The sequence below is a fragment of the Opisthocomus hoazin genome, chromosome 8 (genome assembly GCF_030867145.1).
Source record: "Opisthocomus hoazin isolate bOpiHoa1 chromosome 8, bOpiHoa1.hap1, whole genome shotgun sequence".
Taxonomy (NCBI): domain Eukaryota; kingdom Metazoa; phylum Chordata; class Aves; order Opisthocomiformes; family Opisthocomidae; genus Opisthocomus; species Opisthocomus hoazin.
In genome coordinates, this window is record NC_134421.1 from 41,649,520 (window position 1) to 41,662,379 (window position 12,860).

Genomic DNA, 12,860 nt, shown 5'->3' on the forward strand with positions numbered 1-12,860 from the left:
TAGTGAACCTGTTTCTTACGACCTTGCGGGTGAGGCTGCAGAATGTGGGGTTCCTGTAATGCTCTGCTACCAACAACCCTGAAGGATACAGGGAACTGTAATGTAGCTTCAAAAGAGAGGAGACAAATGTGGTACAAAACTCTGAATTTGAGATACATGAAAGTCAGAATCCTTGCTGCTCAAGCTATACGTAGCAGCACGTCCATACACCTTTATGCCAGCTGTTCTCACCAATAAGAAGTTACCCTGTTTTAACGAAAAAATCACACCCTGGGATGAGAAATTTCATCTTCAACTTCAGAGCTTTGAAGCAGCACAAGTTCCAATATGCATTTGCAGGTCATCAAGACTGATGGACCAGACTAATTACTGAAATAAATAATTTGGATGTCATATATTTAAAAATAAGAAACACAAAGCACAAGCTTATAAAACTCATTGGAAAATTCTGCACTTAAATCCTGTCACTTCCTCTGCAGCAGAGGAACAAAGTGAGACAGGTTTGATGGCAAAGATGAGAGCCCCGGCATGTGACTCAGACATGTCAGTCTCACGGACAGTGCTCTTAGTCTCTCAGGTAAATCCAACCCAAAAAAGGCCTTCAAGAGAAACATTCGCAGAAGCAGTACAGTTCTCCCAAAGCGCACAATAATCATCTGATCCTCCAGGTCAAAAGCCACACCCTTGAGAATGGCATTGTGGCTGCTAAATTAAAATGCTGGTAAACACAGAAGCTTTACGGCACTCCGACCACTAACAGAACACTAGAAAGGGTGACAGTATCACAGACAGTCTCCATCTTCTCTATTCTGCTGCCCAGCTTGATAAGGATCACAGTCCCAAGGCAACCAGAAGGAATAACGTAGAAAAAACCCTTGTTATTCAGAAGTACATTTAATGAGCTCTGTGTGTGTCTGAATGAGCAACTATAGACTGACCTTGCTGAAGTTGTAGCATAACAGTACTGAGAACAGAAAGATGGACATCTCTATAGTCTTTGAAATAAGAAGCAGTTACTAGCAATGCCACAATGAATTACGGCTACTGCTATTTCCAGTGCAGGTACTCAGCATCTTGAAAAGAGTAGTTTTTAAATATTTCAAGATACTGAAACAGGGCTTTAAAAGCAAAGATGATCAGGAATCTGATCTATACACACGGTTACCACAGAGTTACCATTTCTGCCAAAATCAAAACTTAGGGCTATTAAATACACTTGGTAAATCAAGGCTACTGACCATTAAAACTGATACACATTACATAGCTTCCGACAAAATGCTTCTGTATTTCAAAATCAGCCTCATAAAACAGAATGATTTACAAAACATTCAATTTGAATTTATTAGAGTTACTCTAAATTTACTCAAAGTCCATTCTTCTTAGGCACTATGCCTAAATCTGGAATGTGATCCAGTTCATAGTATGGCATGCCTCTTAGTGCTCTCCATGAGCATTTACCTATCTGCTCCCGTAATAATCAAGTATTATTTTGTTGTTAGAGCTCTGAGGAGAAAAAAATACTACAGTTACTTGACAACTTCAATCTCAAGGATGAGAAGAATCAAATTTATACCACTACCTGGTAGCTGTTTAAATTACAAAGGTGGGAGCGCGTGCATGTTTTTGTGTGTGCAAACACACGCATGTGCAAGTACTGGATAGTTTACAAAAGTTACATCATTTTCTCCTAGTTTTCCCATGCAGTTAGGCCCACAAAAGCAGAACAAAATGCTACTAACCTAGGAGGTGGCTTTCCTTTTGCTTCACACTGTATTACAATATTCTCTCGAGGGTCAACAATGTAATCTTTTGGAGATTGCCGAGTTATCGTAGGAGGTTGCAACACTTCATTATGGAATACAAAAAACAGAGAGGAATTTAACAATATTTTCAAAGTTTCAGAAAGATATTTTTCTAAGCAGAGAAAGCAGAATTGCAACTAGCAACCCAATCATTGACAGAAGAGTGGGATTGAAGTGTCCTTTTTATTAGCAGTCTGAAGCCCCTCTACTCTTGTAAATCAGTGCAGCTATACTAACTTCCAACTGAGTTATGCGGATTTACAATGGATGAAGATCTTGGCCCAAATTTTAATGGATATCATTTCCATACATCAGATTTCAACAGATTTTCACAAAACTAAAGGACACATGAATTCTAAGTTCAACATATCCTGAATGAATAGTTGGGAGACATATACCCACACAAAATGGTTTACACCACACAGAAGGAAAAAAACCACATTGCTTTGTATTTCTGAACATTCTATGTATTTCCAAACTCTCTATGGGTGTGAACTTTTAATCTATTTACTGTGCTCAACACACTGAATTAATCTACAAAGCATGCTTTTAGGAGCTACTTTACAGGAGTAAAAAATGTGTTAGAAGTAAAAGACTGTAAAAAATGACAAAAATAGTAACCGTTTTCTAAATAGAGTAAACATGCATGAAAAGTCTAGCACTGATTCTCCTTAAAAAAACAAACAAAAATATAGTCATTCTTGTCAATTGCCCCAGGACAAACAAGCATTTAACATTTAGGATTTATCAAGTACTCTAGAATGAGTAGCACAAAACAGAATTTATTTACCTGACAAAGTAGTTGGTGCCTATATATTTAAAGTAATTTATAATGTTACCATTATCCATGCTCATTTTTGAAATTCAAAAATTCTGTTTTATGATATAAAGACAGTAAGGTGTCTTCCTTAACATTAATCATCTATTCATAGTTTAGTGTCATCTAAAGGAACTAGTTTAATAACATGCCTGTGAACATCCTCGTCTAAATGTTATAAATTGTCTGTCCAGCAATACACTTTGCTACTACTTTGGGGTCATTTCTAGCCACTTTAGAAAAATATTTCAATCATTAGAGTTAGCTGTGTTCTCATGCCTCACTCCAGCCAATTAAAATTGTAAAACTGATATTTTTCTTTTAAGTTTTCCGTACATTAAGTACTTTGCTGTACAGAAATAGGTAGCCATCCGTAAAGCCCTACCGACAAGGAATAGCCAGGGAAAAAAATGAGATCATGGAATGACAATGAAGATATAGCAGCTAAGCAGAACAGAACAGGCCGTGCAGGGCTGGGTTTTGCTCCTCTTCCTCACTGCAGAGAGGAGAGTGTTTCAAAGAGGAAGGCGACTTTTTTACATGATGATGACTTTTTGTGTACTTCTTTAGAGAGGCTCTTTGAAGACAGTCCTTTTCCATCTCAGAGGCAGCTCTTGGGGTCAGCACACATCAGATGCTGACTTCGGAAAAGCAAGCACGCTCTGAAAAGGGACATGACATGAACACTGCCCAACATACAGGATATTCTGTCTGATGCACATCAAAGGCCTGAAGTTTCCACTCCTGTGCTATGCACTGCACTTCACGCCTATTAAAATAACCATGACACTAGAGCTGAGTTAGGAGATCCCATAAAAGATTAGGTCTACTTTAATAACTGTATCCACTGTTTTTTAATTATATAAAAGTATCCTCAACTTGGGCATGTAAAATAGTATGTAACTACATATATTCCAATAAATTTATTTTTTAGCAAATACATTTACTCCTGAAAGTAGTAGTAAAACTTTGCTCATGCTGATATCGAGTAAGGATTTTAATGTTCAGGTAGCACACAATCAAAAAGCACACAATTAATTTGTTCAAAACATCAGAACACTGATTTATGTACAGTAGTATTTTCCAAACACTGCATGCACAAAACATCTAGCTATAGCAAACAAAATTATTAACAAAATGTCAGAATCACACATTTTTGGACTGAAAATTCAATTTGCAACACAATCTGTATTAATTTTCAGCAGCACACAGCCTAGTTTTCATGGACAGGAACTTACATTCTTCTAGAAGTTTTGCTTTTATTCCCCCATCAGAATCAGCAGTTGAATGGACAAATGAAGATTAAAGAGAAATTTTTGTTAGTTAAAAGAAAATTAGCATTTTTGAGAGGGAAGATAAGTATCTCTGACAAATACACTGGTTACCATTAAAAAGAAAACATTTAAAACATTTAGCACTGTAACCTACACAGCGATGCCTGAAATTCCAGTTACAATTTGCATTGTGTCAGGTATTGCTACATTTATCTCAAAGTTCATGGTATGAGAAACTTTTCTGAAGTGTTGACTTTTTAAGGGCAACCATTGTATGTGATTTTGGCCTTACAAGGAGACAAGCACTGATACTGAGGAGACAGAAAATCAGAATTAATGGAGTGCATTGCTCTCATGCTGCAGTCAAAATCAATCCACCCATATGATCATATGGAAGAACAAAGAGAATGCTTCAGGCTAAAATTACTCTTACAAAAACTGCACCTAATTCTACTCAACAGACATGCAATCCCTTTTTGTTTGAAAAATAACTAAACTACAAAAAATCATCTTAGTTGTCACATCTTTATTGCTTACTTCAAATATTTTGCATACATTTCTCCTCATTAATAATGTTTTGGAGCACGTCAAACTGCTTTCGGTCAGCTATGGTGTCAGTCATCCCTCTCCTACTTGGAGACACTGACGAGCGTAGGACCTGCTAACCTGGATAAAACTTAAAGGTTCAACTAATCAAGTATGTTCTCACCACCAGGTTTCTGTGGTGGATATGTAGGGAAGACCCACAGAAAATGTAACTCCTTCCCTTGTGGTGCTCTCCCAGAGCCCATTCTAACCATTGTTCATGAAAGCAACAACATCATTATAGATGTAATTTTCATTAATATGATTTTTGGCTAAAAATTCAAGTACGTGACTTTATCAGACCTAACAAAGTTATTAAATATTACATAGTAGGGAATGTGTTATTTGAGAGTTAACGTGATACATCTAAAAGCGCTACTCATTTTTGTCTTTTGATGCATTTCTGGTTAACCTAAAGTGCTGCTCTATACAAAAGATATTAGAGTGGTGCACAATTCACATTAGTTTCTAAACTACAAGATGGGTTTAAAACACTATTTCTAGCTTGCAAAAATAATTAGAGAGAAAAATTAAGTTTAGCGAATAAGACATTAATTCACCAAACATTTAAAGTTCTCTAAGACACAGTTTATTGCTCTAAAGGCATTCACATCACAAGTCTGATGTGATTCAGATGTATCGATCTTGTTACAGAAATACAGGTCATTGGTTTGAGAGGCTTCTAAATATGCATGGGGAAAAAATCACCAAAGCAGTTGCAATTTATGTCAATGATTATTAAAGGAAAACATACATTTATGGAAGGTAGGAAGGTATCAGAAACATGGGGGTAAAGAAATTCATGCAGATTAGAATCATAGACAAATTTACTGATGTATTAATCCACCAATCTAACACCAGCCCTAATGTTCTCATCTCTGACAATTAGTTTAACAAATGAATAGTCACTGTGAGGTGCAACATGGTTCACTGAGCTCTGAAAATGTGAGCATGCTTATCTTAAGAAGAAAATAACAACCTGAAGCATAAATAAATTCATAAAATTAGCTATTAGAGCTATAAAACCCAGCAGCTACCATTGCTTCCTTTTCAGCATTCAAGGTTCCCCACTAAAACAGTCTTCTGTAAGACAAGAATTTCAGATCTTGGGATTTCCCCTCTTCTAGATATTTCCTCACTGGTTAATGTTGGAGTTCCCTGCTCAGCACACATGCTTTTAACTTAAAGTTAGGTATTTAACTGTTTTAAGGCACTGCTTAGGAAATCTAAGAGCCTAACTTACTCTTCTGGATCGAAAAATAAGATGCTTCCAGGACCTGAATTTTAGGTATATGAATGTTTTACCAGATCTCATATCAGCTCCTGGAAACCTCTTATATGAAGATAAGGGTGATTTTTCACAGCAACTAGGAATTGTCCTTGGGTTTTCAGCAAATTGTCAATATGATCTTAATTTCACAAATACTTAGCATTTAACTGGGCTTCTCTGCCCTTCTCCATTTTCATCAGATAATGTGTTCAATAAAGGCACACTGAACTCCGAGTATTCATGAGAATCCTATGTTAACCCATTTCAAGTGAACCATGTAAGTAATTTTCTATGCAGTTTTTGAAAATCTTCAGTAAATTAATGTAAATATTTATAATTACAGGGTCCTGACTTCAGTGAGTAAACACACTCCATGTTTAGCTCCATGCTGGAGTTATCTACATCTTCCCATACAGAAATTATTTAGCTGTCTTCCATTATTCTGCACCTATGTAGCAGGTTAATACTTACAGTCAAGAGGTACGTCCAATGCAGAAATCATTTGGCACAGAAAGAGGACCAAGGAAGCTTTGCTTGCAGGTATGCTCCTTTTTTTCATCATGTTTTTAGGCTGTATAGAGTAAATCACACTTGAAGAATGAAGCTCAACTTCATCAGACTAGGTAGCTTGGAATAGTTACGCAAATATAGACAAAAAACCTGGTAAATAAAAATAAGAGAATAACAATACGTAGGTAGCATGTAGAGCTGAATGATCACATTTTAATAATATTGTGAAATACCAGCAGTCTACATATTATATCCAGGAATAACAGTTACACCTACCAACTAGTCCTCTAATGAATTCCAGGCAGAGATTCGGAAGTTCTCAGGACACCTAGATCATCACACTTTCCTAAGGAAGCTGGTGAACAACTCCTATAACCTTGTTGAATAGAAATACAAATGCCTCTCCTAAGAAGCATAAAGCATCAGTCCAGCTAGTTAAAAACCAGCATATACTAAAGATAATAGCTCTCTGAAGTAGATTTAGGAGATTAAAGCTCTGAATGCCTATCTAGTCTCTCCTTTCAAATACCCTGCACAATTCTTGGAAAGAGTTATTTTAGGCATCTACCCCAATGAAAACATGTCCGGCCACAAATTTGCTAAGTAAATTGTGGGATGGATCTTCCTGCAGCTTTGAGTTAGGTATCTTAGCTTCTCCCTGCTTCGGAACTCTTTCTGATAGACAGCTGTATGTATACTAAATACAGAAGATTTCATGGATTGCCATGCTGAAGTGCTAGCTTATGTACTGTATAGGAACCTAGGCTCCTACTCCTGGATTTCGGATTCTACTCAAAACACATAACATGCGCCAAGACTTTGTCATTTCTAGCCTGAACACCCAAAATCTACTTAACTGGCAGCACACTATCAAACTCTCTTCTCCTTTCTGTGTGAAGAGGTGGCAGAAATGAAACCTAAGGGAAATCTATTCTTTAAAATGTGCTGGGTTTCCACCCCTCAACCAAGCATGAGAGATAGTATTAACTACTGCAGAATGATTCTGGGTCCCTCCTTATTTTTACTGCACTCAGGACCAAGCTCTAACTCAGAGAATGCTGAAGGAGCAAAAACTAGCTGCCTGCAAGCCCCATCATCATCACCAGTGACCTACAAAGAGCTATAACAATACAGTCTTAGAAATCCACATGGTGCGTTCTTGGTAAATGGTCATCAGCTGAGAAAGTACTTCCCAGATGCCAGACTGATAAGAAAGTTCACAGTGATCAGCACTAATTTACCTTGAAGAGTGCACTTCCTCAGCTATGACTACAGATGTGAAACACAACGCTTTTAAGTCCACAAGGAATTAAAGTTGCAAAGAAGCAGCTGCCTTACAAATGTTAAATAAAGAGATATTTGCACTTTTTGAAGTTACTCAAACAGCCTATGCTAAGAATTTCCCTCAATCCTCAGGTTACAGAGGAAATGATGTCTCTTAATCACTACTGTAAATGGCTTTTCCCTTTGTCTAGTCTTCTGAGCAGAGACTGGAACTGGAAACCAGCACTGAGGTATAGAGGTCAACCTGTCCTCCTAACCTAGCACATCAAACTCCCTGATTCTTACTGTCACTATCTACAACACAAATGTTTGTTTCCAAATCAAAATATCCCAGCAAGTTAAAACTCCTAGAGCCGTACTGCTCTTTGGAGCTCTTGGGAACTGCTGACTGGGGCACCACATGAGACGGCAAATTGCTTATTCAAAGCTATCTACAGTACTGTACACCATAAACTACAAAACTCATCAGAAGAGGGAACACCTGAGTTCTAGCCTTTGCATGATTATTTATACAAACTGGAACTGCAGAAGCAGACAAGGTGGCTAGCCTAAATCCAAAACCACACCAGAAAGGGGTTAAGGCATACAGCAGGAACGCAGGGCAAGTACTCAGACTTTCCTAGAAAAATAAACTGACCTTTCCTACATTGTAAATGAGCACCTGAAAGTGCTGGGGAGTTAGCTGGGGAAGGGGAGAAGTGTGTTTTCCATCCCACTTTCGGCACATATAGTTTCCTATGCTCCCTCTGCAGTGAGTAAGGAGGAGAAAGGCCTTTCTCGAGAGTGCCTTAGAGCACACTCCAGCCTGGTTCCTGCCATGAAGTGCTCTCCAGAAGACCTGATTTTGTCCCATTGACTACAGCTGTCTGCTTTTCTCCAGCTAAACTAAGTTCTCACACACTGTTCTCCTGATCTCTATGTCATCTCCTATTACAGCATCACTGCAATTAACAGGGTGCCGTCTCTGTACAATGTGTCTGACCCAGGGTTTACAGGACCCTCTTTGAAGTATTCTACAAGTGAACCTTGACTTTTACTGTTTCTTCTCAAAGCAAAATTTCAGTTCTCCTTACAGAACTGAAAACCTGATTATCCACTTCATTGCCTTGTTCTTTCAACATGTAAAATGAGTATTGCAGTGATTTGAGAGTATTTTAAAATTAAATTGCATTCCCTTTGAACAAGTACAAATGAATATGCAAGCAGTGGTGAATCAGGCATGTGCAATTAAAATGATTGTGAAAGTAATACCCTTCAGAAAATGCCTCCCATTGTCTACCTCTGCTACCGCAACGTTCCAGTAGGATACCTATCGGGTCTACGGCTGGGTTGTTTGGATATAATACGGGAATTCAACAGGCAGCGAGAATTATAAAGCTGAGCTTGCACACTGACTTTGTCATTCCTCAGAGAGGCAATGTACCCAAGCGATCTGTAACACAACATATTTAACTGCAAATGATTTTAGGTTTGTCAGCACAACTGGGTGCTCTTGTTGAATATATTCAAGATTAAATCTGACATAATTTAGTATGAATACACTAGCTGCTGTGTAGAACTAAACATTGCTTTGACATAATATTAGCTGCTACAAAATAAGGCCAGGCCTCTAAGTGTGGATCAATGCAAAGGCTTCAATTTCAAAACTTGAAATATTTATACAGCAGATTGCCTTTTCCTCCAGATAATTTATTTAAGATCTCTTGTAGCTCAGACATTTTGTCCTACCCTTTTTGTAAAAAAATGCATATATTTTGACAGCTCATTCAAGAGTCTGTTCACTGATTTGTACAAAACAAGATTCTCTATACCTACATACCTCTTACGTACGTAACAAACTATCACTTGTTACACCTTGTGTACTTCTTGCTGAGATGCCTATTCTGAGTAAAAACATGGACTAAAGGTTGAAGCTACGGAATAGCAAACAGGAGTCAAAGTAAATACGAATGCATAAGCAAAGTATAATAATATTTACGCCAAAGTACAGTACCAGATTTCAAAGGGACAGAATATATGCATGAGAAAAGAACAAGGATCAAGTGAGACACATCCACCTTTTTTTTCACTTCTTTTTTTAAAAAATATATTGTTTCTTTTTACAGATGAGCTACAGAAAGACAGGACTGGAAGAATGAAAGCATCAGTGAGCCTGAGGCAGAATATCTGGCAGCAGCACAAAACACAGTTTGGTGCCAGTGATCTCCTCGCTGTGACTCACATGTCTGGACACTTTTGGCCATAAACAACAAAAACAGATACTTTGAAAACACTGAAGGAGCTAGGAAAACAGCATCCATATAGAAGGGATTTGTTGGGAGGCAGAATCCAAGACTCCTTTTCATACTTTAAACCAAATGGGACAGGGACCTTCCCCTTGATTTTTAAGAGCTTAAGACCAAATGAACCATAGAATAACAGAATCATTTACGTTGGAAAAGACCTTTAAGATCATTGAGTACAACTGTAAACGTAACACTACCAAGTCCACCACTAAACCACGTCCCTAAGCGCCATCTACACATTTTTTAAATACCTCTAGGGATGGTGACTTGACCACTGCCCTGGGCAGCCTGTTGCAGTGCTTAACAACCCTTTCGGTGAAGAAATATTTCTAGTACCCAATTTAAATGTAGCACAACTTGAGGCTGTTGCCTCTTGTCCTGTAGCTTGCTACTTGTGAGAAGAAACCACCTCATTGTGGCTTACATCCTTTCCCTCTGAAGGAAGTTCTCCATACTACCTATGCACTGGGCTATTCCCTGAACCATGTCCAGGCATCATCTGGGAGTATTCTGGTTGGCTCACTCCAAATTCTGCCAAGGAAAAGTGTTGACAAATAAACAGTATACATGATTGTGAAACGCACACAGCATGGCATATTTTACTATACTATACTAGTACTGAGTACTACTAATTCCTAACTGGGATATTAATACAGACACACACTTCACGGACATTTCAAAGTTTAATCAATTTAAGGCTCCAGTTTACAGAGGGAACACGCTTTTCCTCTAGCTATCTTTCACACAAGCACATGGCATCTTGAATTTCCTTTTAAGTGCAGCTACAATATTTCTTTAATAAGGTGCAAGAGGTGCAAAGCAGTGTATTTACCGAAATTCAGCCTAATGTAAATTTAAATAACGTATTTTCTAAACGTAATACTGCTCCCCAGAGTTTTTATGCATGAACTGATCATGCATTTCTACTCAGTTACAACATTTTAAGACTAAAAAGTCTCTATGAATGTTAACTGAAATTAAGGTCAATGTTAGAAATGTGAAAGGGTTATAAAACTGCAAGTAAGAACAACCGGAATATTTCATGCACATAGGAAAAAAAGCATTCTCTTCTATATAGTCATGATTAAATGAATAGGGAACAACTTAAACATTGCAAATGAGAGGAAAATTACTACTGAACAAAAAACTTCCTCTGCTTCATTTACCTAATACCTGTATTTTTTCTCACGGTAAAAGATAGATGTAATTAGAATATAGGAAAGGTAAACAGTTTTCCAGGAAATCTGTTTCAAAGCAACCTTATTTAAAGCTCCATAGAAACATTAAAAGCCATTTCAAATTAGGTAAATGGATTTAATGACTTGGATATAAAAACAGAGTGTTGATAAATACACACATTTCATTTTATATTTCTAACAGATAAAAAGCACAAAATGCTTGTTTTTGAAGATAACGGCAATGCCTTTATGACTTAATGACAAATCTTTATAGGGCTTATGTATTTTATGCAACTATGCTAACTATGCAAGTATCAATAACATGATTTAAAATATTTGTGAACAACTAGTTTCAATTTTCACACTTCTTTAGCTTATCTAGCATTTACAGTAATAGGTAACATTAAAAACTGATTAGAAACAATTATTTCATTTAAAATCTTTCAAACAGAAACAAGTAACAATGCATTTAGTGTTATCATAGCTAAGTGGCATGGACAGGGTACTAATAGAAACAATAATGCTATTTAGATATTGCCTTTAATCTAGTAATTTTTATGGAGGTAGTATGACTTCATAGACTAAACACTCATGTGCACGTCAACAGACCTGAGTCCTATTCGAAATTCTGCTCTTGAATAATCATGTAGTCAACTCAGCCCCTGCTGGTTTGCCTTCCTCATCCATCTCTTACCTATTGTCCAGGTAATTAAAATTACCTAAACAGTCATTTACCTAGATGTAAATTGTCTAAGGTATGCTCTTTTTACAGGTAGGTGGTCTTAATCTACTTACCACATGACACATAGCTCTGGTGTAGCTGATAACAGTGGTATGTAAAAAGAAATTATTTTTAAAGCTTTCCTAAATATACCAAATTAGAAGCATTTCTAATCCTCTAGAACTTTGGAAAACAACACCTTGCTTTCCACCAAACCATTCATTTGTCACAGTCCACTATAGATGTATCATTTAAAGTCATCAGGGAATACTAAATCATCTTCTCTGACCTCCTGTTTACGAAACCCACTGCTTTGTTTTTGGCGACATCATATGTGCTATGGGGACATCGATGTAAAGATGACTCAATCAAGAACAAACTACACAGACAGAACTAATTAAACAGAGAACTCCTCAGCACTAATTCAGATGCTGCAGGTATTTATTAGTGTTAGATGGTTATGTACTTTAGCCACTTTCAAGGTTTTTTGATGAGGGCAGACGGCAAAGCTGTGTGCCACGCTCTAAACGTTCTTAGCCGTTCTATACAGAGCGTAAAATCATCAGCCTGGTCACGCTCATGGCCTCCCCCTACACACAGCATTACTCTTTTGGCTCTGACGCCATACTTCAGCACTCACACTGGTTTCCTCCACTCCCACCACGCAGACAAAATTTCCAGTCTCTCTACTCTCATCCTCTATTTTCCACGCATGGCCTGCTAGCTTCCTTCTTCCTAGATGGATTATTTGCATCTTTCCATATTAAAAAATAAAAATTTGGATCACTCAGTTATCTCAATCTCTCTTAATGATTGCCTTGTCTTCAGGGTTATTGTTGTCCTACCAATCTTCAGAGCACCTTTAAATTTCAAAGTGCAAAATTACAGCTGATAAAGTCAGCAAAGAAAATGTTAAGTATCATTGGCCTTTACATTGCTCCTCATGAGAACACTATGGGTCCTTCAAGCTCCTTTATTGATAATCCTATATTAAGACCTGCTAGCTGGTCTGTTATTCATTCAGGTCTGGTCTGTTTCATTATATAGTTCAATCTTTGTTTCTATTAATCGGTTTCACATGGCAGTAAGTCAAATGCTTTTCAAAGTCTATTACACTGACAGCATCATCTTATC

The 12,860-nt window shown here is 37.4% G+C and overlaps 1 protein-coding gene across 28 annotated transcripts in view; it reads right to left on the reverse strand.

Moving 5' to 3' along the window:
• Positions 1-12,860, reverse strand: part of NRCAM (neuronal cell adhesion molecule) — a 171,915-nt gene that overhangs the window by 72,200 nt on the left and 86,855 nt on the right. For 19 of the 28 annotated variants that reach the window (XM_075429490.1, XM_075429485.1, XM_075429487.1 and 16 more), the window contains 3 exons: positions 6,220-6,408; positions 3,858-3,875; positions 1,740-1,845 (listed from right to left, as the gene is read on the reverse strand). In XM_075429490.1, coding sequence (XP_075285605.1) covers positions 1,740-1,845; positions 3,858-3,875; positions 6,220-6,310 — 215 coding nt within the window. In that variant the 5' untranslated portion in view covers positions 6,311-6,408. Of the gene's footprint in view, positions 1-1,739; positions 1,846-3,857; positions 3,876-6,219; positions 6,409-12,860 lie in introns of those variants that run through there. The other 9 variants (XM_075429512.1, XM_075429506.1, XM_075429509.1 and 6 more) reach the window with 3 other exon arrangements.